Source organism: Cebus imitator, unplaced genomic scaffold (genome assembly GCF_001604975.1).
Source record: "Cebus imitator isolate Cc_AM_T3 unplaced genomic scaffold, Cebus_imitator-1.0 Scaffold309, whole genome shotgun sequence".
In the NCBI taxonomy this organism is placed as follows: domain Eukaryota; kingdom Metazoa; phylum Chordata; class Mammalia; order Primates; family Cebidae; genus Cebus; species Cebus imitator.
Genome location: NW_016107624.1, coordinates 1,396,085 through 1,410,130, shown reverse-complemented (window position 1 = coordinate 1,410,130; position 14,046 = coordinate 1,396,085). Strand labels below are relative to the sequence as shown.

Here is a 14,046-nt window from a genome sequence, read left to right as displayed (position 1 = left end):
CCTGGCATACAGCAGGCACTGGCTCTGTGAACTCTAAATGGGCGCACGCACGAACCACGGCGAGCACCGCTGAGCCTCCTGTGACCCACGCGAGCCCCCCTCTCCTCTCCGCATCTAACACCTCCAGGAAAAAAAAATAGCATGACCTAACAATTTTTGAAAGCTTTTCACTGAGGCATCAGCACACCCTTTTCCGAGAGGTACAATAGCCAACCCATTTTACAGAGCGTGGAACAGCACAGAGTGGTGAAGCAACCTCCACACAGCTACTAAAAGTGATGTCCCGGGATTTGAACTCAGGCAGTAGCGGGCCTGGGTAGAACCCCCATCAGGTAGCATGCACCACAGCAGGGCAGGGGACCCGGTTCCCTTGGGCAGGTGAAGCAGCAGGACTCAGAGGGGCGGGGCAGAACGCTCAGCTCCTGGGATGCGCCCTCCTACTTTCCCCAAGACGGCCTTTCTTTCCTTCTTGTTAAAAAGTTTTTGTTTTTTAGAAGTCTTACTTTGATCAAAACGTAAAGTCACATATTTGTACACAGTCGTTCCCTCTCCATCCCATTTACCTCTCCCCAGGGGCAACCACTGCTATCTACCTCTTTTAGCTGATGGTTCAGGGTTTACCTTCATGTCTCTAAACAAGCCCTTGTTACTTCTTGAAATTGTTTTGTTTTGTTTCCCTTTTAGGTACTATTCATTGACTCTGCAGGGGGAAGACAGAGTTTGCATTTCCTCCTCATTCCCAAGCTCCTTTCCCATCCTTCCAACCTCACACTAGAGTCATTGGGTTAGGGAAAGTGCTATCCAAACCTGAGGAGGCCTGCTTCCCACGTCCTCAAAACCCTCTCCCCTCTCCCAGCACTGTACAGAATCCAATGGCCCCACCTCTAAGTTCTCTGTATCCCAGACCTCCCATCACCCTGCAGCCTGATGCAGTGACAGCATAGAAGATTGGGGCGTTGGAGAGCTGGCTTTCGTTCCCACCTCCGCTGTGCGGGTTTTCAGTGTCTCATCTTTCTCATCTACTAAATGACTACAGTAGTTGAGGATTAGATTGGTCTTTGGGTATGAAAACAGGCTGGCCAGCAGCTAGGTAAATTTGAGTTCTCCACAACCTCCCACAAACTATGGTGCCCCCTTCCCAGCTCCTCCTGAAGTCCAGCCTCTATCTGATCAGGCTGAAGTTTGCCCTCTCCCATGCACAATTTGCTCCCACCTAAGGGGGGATGTGGTTCAGATCAAAGGCTAAAGGAACATAGACAAGATGATTCAGGCTGGAGGGATTATAAGAAGGCGTTGTAGAGAAAGGGACTTGTGACCCAGGCCTTGAAGGGCAGGGAGAATGGAGATTAAGAAGAAAAGGCATTCCACGGAAGGGGACACATAGGCAAAGGGCAGGCAAACATCAGCCATATCCAGTGACTTACCAGGGGTCCAGTCTGAAATACAGGGAGCATGAGCAGAGGAGGCTGCCGAGGGCAGCAGGGGTCACAGAGGCCACACTGAAGATTGTGAACTTTATCTTGGTGTCTGTGGGGGCCCCTGAGGGAAGTCTGAGTTCTCAGGGCTCCAAGTCCTGGTTAAGTCCAGGCCTGGGCCCGCCCAGCCTGCAGTGGGCCAGCTTGGCCTAAATTCAGAGAGCCCTCCCTTTACCCTAGCCATTTGGAGGATGATATTATTTCTAAAAAGCCCACAGCTCCCATAGGCTCTTGATGGAAGCATAAACCAGTTTCACCTCTCTAGATAGCAATTTGTCCCAACTCAAAACACACAATGCAACAACAGCTCCACTTTCTACAGAATTACTTACCAACAAACACAAAAATATATGTGCAAGGATGTTCACTGAAGCATTGTTTGAAGAAAATTGGAAAGGACCCAAACGTCCAAATAAATTATGGAGCCACCATACAATGGACACTATGCAGCTGTGAAAAAAGAATGAGCTACATCTGATTGTGCCTGGCACATAGTAGGCACACAATAAGCACAGGGAGATCTCCAAGTGCAGAAGGCAACTGCACAACAATGGCTATAGTATAGCTCCTCTTCTTTTTACAAAGGTGCCTGTTTTTGCATACATCCTTAAAAAAATCAGAGGGTCAGCACTGAACTTTTAAGGCTGTTTGCTCGAAAGGGAAGAAGGAGAATTTCATCCTCACACATTGCTGTGGCTGCCTGAAGCTGGAGGAAGTGTCTAGATCACTGCAGTTGAAATGAGGGAACTTTTCGGAGTGATAAAAATATTCTAACACTGGATTACAGTGAAGACTGTGCAACTGATTAAATCTACTAAATTCATAGAACTATATGTATACTTAGTGAGTGAATCATGATGTGTAAATTATATATCAATATACTAGCTGAAAAAAATTGTAAAAAGCATTGCTGTAGAGTTTGAAACTTTTTAAGTATATATCCAATATGTTTTTTTTTTTTTAATAAAACACAAATCCAGAAACAATCACTTTTAACATATGCTTATAGTGATGCCTGCTCATTAGACAATTTGGAAAATTCAAACAAGTAGGAAGAAATTTCCTTAGCCACCCAGCCCCCAGACAGAACCTGGGCCAGCAACTGCCCAGCTGAGTGGCCCCTTCTGGAGCAGTGTGACTCTGACCTGCATGGTTGGCAATTAATAGAGGGCTGCTGTGGCTTGACCTTGGTCCCAGGGGCCACTGACCATCAGCCCAGGGACCACGTTAATGATCACAAAGGCCTTGCAGCTTTGCCTGCCATATGGCTCTGGAGCCCAGGCTCTTGGCATGGGAGACCTGGTGAACAGACCCCGCCCTTGCCATCTGGGAGCCCTCACTACAGACCCTGGAAACTCTTGCTACAGGGCACTGACGAGTGGAGACCATAACGGGGCAACATTGTCTTACTCTGCTTCCTGCCTGGAAGAAGACGTATGAGTTCAAAGGAATGGGGGAATTCAGGTACAAGAGAAAGACCCCTCGGTAGAAAGGAAGAGGCCCCATTGCCGGGGCTGGCTCTGCCACTGACTTCCTGGGTGACTTTGGGCAAGTCACAGTACCTCTCTGGGCTTCGGTGTCTCCATATGCAAAATACAGGGTAGGGCCTGATGCTCTGACTCTAAGCCTCTTTCCTAGCCCCAGTACTCCCAGATACTGGTTGTACGATCAAATCCAGGACCCACAAGTCTCTGAGCTTCAGGGTTCCCATCTGTAAAATGGGAGCATTGGACCAGGTCACCTCTACAGGCCCTTCTGGATCAGACAGTCCAGGGCCCCTGACTTGCGGAAGGAGGCACTGCAGTCACCGACAGCAGCATGCCACCTCACCTCCGCCTCCTGGGAAACTGAGACTCAGGGAGGCTCAAGTCACTCAACTGGAAAGAGGTGTTGCTGAGATTCAAACACAAGTCTGGCTGGCTTCAGGGCCCAGGCTCTGTCTCAGAGACCAAGCAGGAGCTCCTGGCACACCTGGCCTGGGCAGCGAGCAACAGTGCTCTTTCCAGCTAAAAGGCTAAATCAATCAAGCCCAGGTCAAGCCTGGCAGCCAGGAGTCTCTGGGCAGCTGTCCCCACTATACCTCTCAGGCCAGGGCAGGAGGTGACACCGGGAAGGCCCTCTAGCCTTTCACACACCTGATGTGAGTGCCCAGGCCCAAGACCTGGATGATCCCCAGGCTGTGGCCACTTAGCACGGCACTGACTGTGGCACGTGCACTCTGGGCCATGTGGCACTTAGGTCTGGCATGACTTCTTTGATTTAGAGGAAGCCCTTCTGCTACCAACTTAGTACATGAGCATGTTCTGGGCTCTGTACTTCTCTGCACCTCGGAGACCTCTCTGACCTCTGATCTCGGCTGTTTCTGGGTCCTGCCCAACTCCAGGCACACAGTAGGCAGATTCTCTGTGTCTGCCACAGGATGGGGGCTGTACAGTCCATGTCCCCCTGGCGGACCCCTCTCGCCCCTGTAGTTGACCCAGGACCCCCCCAACACAACCAGCTGTGGGCCCTCCTTTCCTCTGTAACCTTGGCCTCTGTATGTCTGCAGGACCCCCAGGACAGCTACCAGAGACCAAAGGAGGTAGCCTCCCTGCCCCTTCCATCCCCTGCCACAGTGTGCAAAAAGGCCTTGGCTAGGCCTGGAAGACACAACCCTGTTCTTTTCTCTTTACTCCAAACACTGTTGTTTTGATTCTCCAGGCAGCCAGCCACTCATGGAAAGCCCTCTCTTGGAGTCTATTTCCTTTTTGGCTCACTGCTATTCTCTGGGTCCTCCTGGGAGCCCCCGCCCTTCTGGCCAGGGATTTTGCTAATTGGGACAATGGTCAGTAAACAGAGAAGCCAGTTATGAAACCCAGTGAAACTGGACAGGGCCTGGAAAAGTTCTGGCAAGCCCTGTGGACTTGAAAGAACACAGGTTTTCAAATCTGGCCTACTCAGCTCCTGCAATCGAGGCGTCAGTTTCCTCATCTACAAAAGGGGGAGAATGGTACCTAGAGCATGGAGCAGTGAGGAAGCCCAGGATGTGAAGCACAGGAGCTCCCCAAAAGTAAGCACTTTTCTTTCTGAGCAGCCTAGTTTCTGCACCGAGGCCTTCGTTCAGCATGTGATGGTGTAGGTCACAGTAAGACAGAGTTCAGGTCTCGGCTGTGTAACGTGGAGCAAGTTACTTTTCCTCTCTGAGCCTCAGGTCACTCATCTGTAAACAGGGACAGTGATGCCCAGTCGCAGGACTTTTGGGGGGATAGGAGTGAGACTGTTGGAGTATGTTGCTCAGAGCAGGATTATTAGCAGCAGTGGTCATTAGTCTGTCTTCTCTTTTGTAGATGATCACACCAAGAACAAGAAGGTAACTTTTCCAGGTCACAAAGCAAAATAAGTGCCTGGCAGAGTAGATCTAGAACTCAGGTCTCTCCACAACCAGACCAGAGCTGAGGCCTGGGTCTCCATGACACGGCAGGGCTCCAGGCTGGCTGGGCTTCGGCTTTGGCCAAGTCCATCCTGGGAGTGAACAGCTGTTGAGGAGATGGCCAGCAGGGCTCTGGCAGGAAGTGTGAGCCCATTGTCTGGATGTGGAAAATCGGGGTCAAAGTGCATTTCTTGAAGGCTAGTTGAGAGGATTCAATGAGACCATAAACGTGACGGATCCAAGGACCATGCCTTGCAAAGTCACCCTGCAGGGAGAACTCCCTGAGAAAGACAAAAAGGGACAGGTGTGGCGAAGAGGGAAGAGACAGCAGGATTCAGGAGTGCCTGCAGTCTCTGTGAGCTCGAGATATCAAAAATGACCAACAGGGTGAGGACAAGTGACCTTCCAACCTGAGGAATACGAGGCAATGTGCAGGGATGAATCTGGACAGAGCCCAAATCCCCACCACCAGGGAATTCACGCCAGTGGCACTTTCTGCGGCACTTCAATTTCCTCCTCTGTAAATGGGGTGAAGATTCCAACCCGGTGGGGTGTCTTGTAGGATGAAAGGAGCCCCTGGCACTGTGCTTGGCACACAGCAGGTGCTAAACAAGCCTAACATCCAAAGAGGACCCCCAGCACATGTCCGGACCCTACACACACACACACAGCTCACTGGCCCCTGTACCTGCCCTACACCTACTCCATACCCACCCCTCTACCTCTGTGTCTTTGCATCCAAAGCAAGGGAGAGAGGGAGGATTCCAAATAAAGCTAGAGCCAGGGCTGCGGATGCACCTCAGGAGAGGGTCGGCCTCAAGCCTACATTTACAGAGCCAGCTTTGCTACCCAATCCCCTGCATTAGACTCCCTATGACGCCTCCTCCCCTCCTGTCTGAAATTTGCCTGTTCTGCCCCACCCAAAAGAACAAGGGCTCTTGGCTGGGCATGGTGTGGCTCATGCCTGTAATCCTAGCACTTTGGAAGGGTAAGGCAGGAGGGTGGCTTAAACCCAGTAATTTGAGACCAGCCTGGGAAACAGAGTGAGACCCTGTCTCTACAAAAAATTTAAAAATTAGCCAGGTATGATGGCATACACCTGTAGTCCTAGCTACTGGGGAGGCTGAGGTGGGAGGATCACTTGAGCCTGGGAGGTCGGGGCTACAGTAAGCCATGACTGTACCACTGTACTCCAGCCTGGGCAACGGAGTGAGATCCTGTCTCAGAAAAGCAAAGAAACAAAAACAAAAAAAGAGAGGGCTCTGGATCCCAGTCCTACCACTTACTTACAATTGGGTGATGCTGAGCAAGGGACTCAGCCTCTCTGAGCTTTGGTGTCCACAGGGATGGAATGGCCATATTATCCCACAGGCTCACCAGAACTTGATACAAGTACAAATCAATTAGACAAAAAGTACAGTGGGACCCAGGAGTGGTGGCTCACACCTGTAATTCCAGCACTTTGGGAAACCGAGGTGAGTGGATCACATGAGGTCAGGAGTTTGAGACCAGCATGGCCAACATGGTGAAACCGTGTCTCTACCAAAAATACAAAAAATTAGTCGGGCATGGTGGTGTGTGCCTGTAGTCCCAGCTACTCAGGAGGCTGAGGCAGGAGAATCATTTGAACCCGGGAGGTGGAAGTTGCAGTGAGCTGAGATCGTGCCACTGCACTCCAGCCTGGATGACAAAGCAAGACTCCATCTCAAAAAAAAAATGTCCAGTGGGGAGATATGTCAGAGAATACTTGTCCCTCCATATCCATAGGGAATTGGTTCCAGGACCTCCCTCAGATACCGGAATCTACAGATGCTGTACACCTATATATAAAATGACATAGTACAGTATCTGCATACAACCTACATATATCCTCCATGTATTATACTTTAAATCTCTCTAGATTACTTATAAAACCTAATACAATATAAATTCTATTTACATAGTTGTTATACTGTAGTTGCTACATAGAAATGTAAATGTAAATTTCTATGGAACAATAAACTATATAAATAGTTGTTACACTGAACTGTTTTCAAAATTTGTATTATTTTTACTGTTGCTTGTTATTTTTTATTGTTTTTTAAAAAATATTTCTGACGCGTGGTTGGTTGAATCACGAATGAGGTTCATGCCTGTAATCCCAGCACTTTGGGAGGCTGAGGAGGGAGGCTCGCTTGAGCCACACAGTTTAAGACCAACCTGGGCAACATAGTGAGACCCTGTCTATATATATATATTAAAAATAATAAAAATAAATAAGAATTTAAAAATAAAGTGGCACGCACCTGTAATCCCAGCATTTTGGAAGGCCAAGGAGGGTGGATCACAAGATCAAGAGATTGAGACCATCCTGGCCAACATGGTGAAACCCCATCTCTACTAAAAATACAAAAATAAGCTAGGCATCATGGCCTCCACCTGTAGTCCCAGCTACTTGGGAGGCTAAGGCAGGAGGTGCTTGAACCTGGGAGGTGGAGGTTGCAGTGAGCGGAGATCGCACCACTGCACTCCAGCCTGGCGACAGAGCGAGACTCTATCTCAAAAAAATAAATAAAAATAAAAAGAGCACTAATGTGCAACATGAGGACTATAGGGAATAAGACGTACTATATTTTGGGATTCATGTTAAATCTGTAGATTTTACTAGGTCAATGCAAAAGTAATTGCGGTTTTGTCATTGGAAGTAATGGCAAAAACCACAATTACTTTTGTGCTAACTGCGATGATGAATATGTTCATTTGCTTCGCTATAGCAATCTTTTTACTATATATATTTTACTATATATATTTTTTAAGAAAGAAAAACTTCAAATAGCATGATTAGAGATTTTTCACAATTTATCTAAAACTTTTGACTACAATAGAACCATCAGAGATTTATTGCTACTAATCCTTTTAACTCTAATAGGTTTTATTTAAAGTACTTTCCCCTCCTTTAACCCAAACAGAGGTATAGGACTGGAAAGCTTTTCTTCATTCCCCAGCTTAGAGGATAATCATAGTCAGCTGGAAGATTTAAACGATCTGTCACCTAAAATACAGTCCCTGGCACAAAGTTGGGCCCCCGTGTGGGTGCTGCCTTCTGTCCCCGGCTGTGCTTTAGCCTCACCTCCATCCAGGCACCCAGCCAATCATCACCACTATCCTCCAAGAGCCTGTCCATGTGGGAGCTTCTAGAACCCTCTAGAATACTCTTGGAGGAAGGACTCAATCACCGTCATCCCACCAGGACAGTACATAAAGGCTGAGAGCAGAGCAGAGAACAACCTTACCTCCTCCCCACTTTATACCCACTTCTCACCCCACACTCCAGCCACTGTCCTGGTTCAGCATCCCCATCTTTTTCCTGGGATCATGACATCAGCTCCCTCACTGCCTAAACTCTCCCTGCACCGGGCCTGTTACCCATATGGACTGCATCATTCCCTGCTCAAGCCCCCTCCAGGGACCTCAGTGTAGACAGAAAGAAGTCAGGACTCCTGAGCTCTGTCTTCTGTGATCTGGGGCCTGCAAGCCCTTGCAGCCTCATTGCCCACTCACCCCCCAACAACATCCCCTGTGCCATGGCCTCTAGACAACCTCACCTGCCTGCCTCTGGGAGCATCAAGGTCTAGGCTTGCTCTTGGCTCTGCCTTCCTGTGTGACCTTGGGCAAGTTCTTTGCCTCTCTGGGCCTGTCTCTTCATCAGGCCTCTGGGGCTTTGTGCAAATGAGACAAGATGAAGTAGTGAGTGCCAGGTGCCAAGAGGCTCAAGAAATGTTAACCTGCAATCCACAGCCTCCTCTCCCGCACATCCACCCCCTCTTACAGCAGCTGTTAACAATCTACTTCCTCAGCCTTAACAGCAGCGGTCCTCACTCTCTCTCCTAAGCTCCGGAATGCAGACACGCTCACGGCCAGCACCAGCAGGCAGGGAAGGGAGTGGAGGGAGGACAGCTTAGAGGAAAATTACCCGACTTTCATTTCAGCCAACGCTGGTGCTCACAGCTATCTCAGAGAGAGGGGACCTGGGGCCTGGCAAACCCTTCCTGAGCAGTGGACTTGGCCCCAGGCCTTGACCCCTGTCTGAGCTGGTGAGATGGCGGGGGTGGGGGGTTACTCTGGCCACCACTCCTCTGGGACACACCCACTCTTTGGCATCCAAAGAGATGGAGGAGGAGGGAGAAAAAAATACAGACAGGCCTTTGTGAAGAGAAGCTTGTTCCTACTGTTGCTGCTGGGGCCCCAGGCACCAATATAATGGAGGATCCAGATGACAAAGGGTCCCACTGTGGCCGAGAGCCTGCCCAGTTGCCGCAGCTCAAGTCTCAAACCTGAGTACCATGTCCCCGTATCATAGAGTTTGTCACGCCCAGTGTCACACACCCTGTGACAGTGCCACATACCAGGCCCTGCATTCCTCTTGCCTTGTCCCGTGTGTCTCCCTTGAAGTTGCACCCCATGCCTCTGACACCCCGGCTCATGCTTCATGCACAGTGTCATGTCTGTTTTGTGACAGACTCTGTACCATGTACTACCTTTTGAATGCCGTGTTCATCATACCAGGTTCTATCCCTTAGAAGTATGTGCCGGCCAGGCGCGGTGGCTCACGCCTGTAATCCCAGAACTTAGGGAGGCTGAGGCAGGCGGATCACGAGGTCAAGAGATCGAGACCATCCTGGTCAACATGGTGAAACCCCGTCTCTACTAAAAATACAAAAATTAGCTAGGCATGGTGGCGCGTGCCTGTAATCCCAGCTACTTTGGAGGCTGAGGCAGGAGAATTGCCTGAACCCAGGAGGCGGAGGCTGTGGTGAGCCGAGATCGCACCATTGCACTCCAGCGTGGGCAATAAGAGCAAAACTCCATCTCAAAAAAAAACATGCTTAGTCTAAGAGGCTGCCATGGATTGAGTGCTTTAAAATGTGTGCTAGGCCTGTGCCAACCGTGCCTGGGCATCTGTATTATTTCCTGTGCCCTGTGTACCAGCCTCCCATGTGCCCAGCTCCTCAGGTGCATCAGACGTTGTGCATATTAGTAAAATTCAAACAACCCGCTACAGGGAGGGTAGGATTATTCCCTCTCATACAGGGGAGTAATCAAAGGGCAATAAATTGCATGAGGTCATGTGGCCAGCTGGAATGAACACAGGTCTGGATCTTCAAAGAGACAGAAAGCTGGCCAGGCGAGGTGGCTCACGCCTATAATCCCAGCACTTTGGGAGGCTGAAGCGGGGGGATCCCTTGAGTTCAGGAGTTCAAGATCAGCCAGGGCATCACCTTGAGTCACCATCTCTACAAAAATTAGCCAGTCATAATGGCGTGTGCCTGTGGTCCCAGCTACTTGGGAGGCTAAAGTGAAAGGATCGCTTGAGCCCAGGAAGTTGAGGCCGCAGTGGGCAGAGATTGCGCCACTGCACTCCAGCATGGGCAACATAACAAACAACAATAAAACAACCAAGAGACAGAAAGCAGATGCGTGGTCAGCTATGGGGCATGTGTGGAGGCGGACGTCAAGCAAGTGTGAGGAATTTCTTTGGGGATGATGAACATCTTCTCAACTGGATTGTGATGATGGTTGCCTAACTCTGTAAATTTACTGAGTATTATTGAACTGGAATGAGTGAATTATGTGAACGTAAATTATATGTGAATTTACATCAATACATCATGTAAATGATATTTCAATAAGGCTGTTTTTTTTTTGTGTGTGTGTGTGTGTGTGTGTGCGCGCGTGTGTGTTTTAAAAAGCCCATGTGATTCCCATGCACTGTTGTGCCAAAGCATTCTGCAAGACAAGGGCGCTTCCTGTGGGTCAGTGAAGTTCAACCAGAGGCCGAGCTGCTCTGAGGCCCAGCTGGGAGCAGGTTTGAGCCAGCGGTTCCCTGACACCTCTGCAGACCAGGTGAGCAGCAGGATCACCCAGGGAGCTCAGGAAACAATAGATTTCCAGGCCCCACCCCCAGCCTCTGAGTCGGCAGGTCTGGGGTGGGGCCCTGGGAACCTGTGATTCTGAGGCTCAGCCAGGACTGGGCCCGCATCTTCCTTTCACATTTGGGGAAACTGAGGCTAGGCAGGAGAGAGACCTGATCAGACCTAGCTGATCAAATGGTGGGAGAACCAGAGCTAGAATTTGAGCCCTTTCCTCTTCTCTCTCCGTTCCCTCCACCTCCCCCCCACTCCTCCCCCTGTCCTCTGCCTCACAGTGACTCAGGGCTCTGAGTCATCCAGAGTCCCCACAGAGGAAACTTCTTAGGAAAAACAATTGCCAAACAAAGCTTTCCCTGATCTAGGGAACAGAATAGGCCCAAGGGGCTAAGAGAGGGAGGGGAGGGAGAACACAGGGTGGAGTCCGAGGCCAGGACTCCCAAGACTTGGAGTCTCAGCCGCTCCCTTGTGTGGGGCCCTAGATAGGGACGTCCCCACAGTGAACATCCCCACCTGCAAATAACACCTCCTATGCTCACAGAAGCCCATTGTGATGAGGCCACACGATAAGTACTTTATAAGCATTGTCTTGTTCAATCCTCCCCAAAACGCATGGCTGGCATTGTCTCCTTTTATAGATGGATGAAGGACGGCTCAGAGAGGTTCAGCCCAAGGTTAAACCATTAGGAATCAAGGGCTGTCTGACTCTGAAGTCCAAAGTCTGAGTCTCACTTCCACACGCCTTTAAAAAATACCTACTGTACACAGTGGCATGAAGATCAGTCCTCATCAGACAGGTAAGTAGAATGGCCACAGTGGCAGTTCAATCACAAATTTTCTCCTTTCTTTCTCTGTGTCAGGCCCTGCTCCGGGACTGCCCGGCCCAGTGGGCACAAAAACAGGAACACCAATAGTCATTCAAGCAGCTGTGTGCCCTGGGATCACAAAGGAGGGAGCACCCAAGGTCCGACAGATCCACAGAGAACGGCATTGAGGCAGAGCCTTGGAGGAGGAACGGAGATTCCTCTTTGAGGAGGTGGGAACAACAGAAGCAAAGGCTCGGAGGTGTGGCCGGCACAGGGAAGCATAAACAGTTTGGAGAGGCATGGCTGGGGTTGATATGCTGGGGAAAAGGGGTCTGACCGCTACCAAGTCCTGGCCTGATCTGAGGCACTGAGGATTTTTAAGCAGAGAGAGAATAGGATTGGAACTCGTTTCATCTCTGCAGAGGGCCTGGCTGGTGGCTGAACTGGGAGTCAGGATGGGACTTCCCCTCAGGTCTCCTCTGAGCTGGCTTCGGGGACCCCCCACTCAGATCCCTTGCTACTCACCCACGGGTCAGAATTGCCCCCGAGGGCTTCTTCCTCGGCCATTGCTAAGCTTCAGGGAGCTATGTGGGCCTCTCCCGACGCTAATCATCTCAGCCTATAAATAGGACTCAGGATTAGTCTGAAATAGCTGTGCCAAGCCAACTCCACAGGCATCACGGGCATGCACAGTTCCGGAAACGGTTCCTTTCCTCAACACAATTAAAACTCAACACTTCCTCAGGAAGCTACTGTTCACACTTTGCTTTGCTTCCTTAAGCACAAGGCAGTCGATTTTGGGGGAAGAAACTGCCTGCCTACTGCTGATCAGTGGGGGTATGCCTTGTGGAAAGGAGGCCCCTTTCTTGCTTCTCCCCCTCTGAGGACCCTGGAGGAGCCACTACCACTCTCTGGGCATCAGTTTCCCCAAGTGTAAACTAGGGAGGTGGGACATGATGCCATTTTTAACTTATCAGCATTTTAAAAATTAGAATGGTAATAAACATGTGAGCAGGGAGAAATGAACAGGTCCAGGGCCTCCCACTGAAGGGATCAGTGACCTTGGATGGCCACTGTTCCTCTCCGGGCCCCAGATTCCTCAGCTGTAAAATGAAGGTGCTGGGGGATGATATCCAAGATCTAAAATTTAAAAAAAAATTTTTTTTTTTTCAGACAGAGTCTTACTCTGTCGCCCAGGCTGGAGTGCATTGGGGCGATCTCCGCTCATTGCAACCTCCGCCTCCCAGATTCAAGCAATTCTCCTGCCTCAGCCTCCCAAGTAGCTGGGACTACAGGCCTGTGCTAACACACCCGGCTAATTTTTTGTATTTTTAGTAGAGACAGGGTTTCACCGCGTTGGCTAGGATGGTTGCAATCTCCTGACCTTGTGATCTACCCACCTTGGCCTCCCAAAGTGCTGGGATTACAGGCATGAGCCACTGTGCCCAGCCTTAATTTCATTTTTTGGTCCAGTCTTTGTAAGAACCCAGCCAGCTGGCCATGCTATGCCAGCCTTGTGCTGATGCTGGGGATAAAGGGACAAATAAAACCCACTCCAGCCCTCTGTGTGCCCAGAGGCTTCCTTTGGGGCTGCTGGGGACATCTTGTTTCTAGTTGAGAATTTAGATTTATGTCCAAAGAGAAGGACTTCCCGAGGGGCAGATTACAACATGGACTGAGCCATCATAATCGACAAGGACACAAAGCTAACACAGCCATCGTTATACACCACACATGTGCTAAGGACTTGATTTCCTCATTGTTCAATCATCACCAACTCTATTATCACCCCCATTTCACAGATATAAAAACTGAGGCTGAGAGGAATAAGGGACTTATCCAAGGGCACAGAACAAGTCAGGGCTAGAGTGATGTTTCAGGCTCAGACCTGTTTGCCTCCGGGTTTAACACACCCGAGGGCTGCTGTGAAAGGGCTCTGGATACTGCAGGCTAGCCGGCCAATGCAGGGCTGACCAACGGGGGCATGGAACAGAAAGGGGCATAGAGGATGTTGCTGTGTGTGTGCAGTGAGGGGCGCGATGAGGCTTCAGCAATGGTATTCATTCACTCCAACCAGCTCCCAGCACTGCCCTCCTCTGATCCACCCTCCCTCTGCCTGCCATGCACTGATTGTTTTGAAATCCCATGGATCAAGTCACTCCTCAGCTGAAGACCTATCCGTGGCTCCCTGGTACCCAGAGGATAGAAACCTAGCATTCAAAAGCTCTATGACCAGCTCTTCCCATCACCTTCCAACCTCAACCCCCACACTCCTGCTCACCAGACCCCGGGCACAGCAGGCTCCTCCTATGGGGCCTTCTTGCCTGGAATGCCCAAATCCCCCTTCTCAACCTTGTTTGACTCTTAAGTAGGAAAAACACTCCCTGGCTCCCTGAGCCCTTTGGCACGTATCACAGAGCACTCTGGGCGTCAGCCACCACTGTCTCTGT

General features: G+C 50.1%; 1 protein-coding gene across 7 annotated transcripts in view; it reads right to left on the bottom strand.

Annotated features, from left to right (window-relative positions):
- GSN (gelsolin) overlaps nucleotides 1–14,046 on the bottom strand; it is a 63,815-nt gene that overhangs the window by 33,009 nt on the left and 16,760 nt on the right. The window contains exon 1 of one of the 7 annotated variants that reach the window (XM_017503315.2): nucleotides 12,122–12,212. The exons of 5 other annotated variants lie outside the window; for them this stretch is intronic. In XM_017503315.2, coding sequence (XP_017358804.1) covers nucleotides 12,122–12,163 — 42 coding nt within the window. In that variant the 5' untranslated portion in view covers nucleotides 12,164–12,212. Of the gene's footprint in view, nucleotides 1–12,121; nucleotides 12,213–14,046 lie in introns of those variants that run through there. One more of the 7 variants, XM_037729519.1, reaches the window with a different exon arrangement.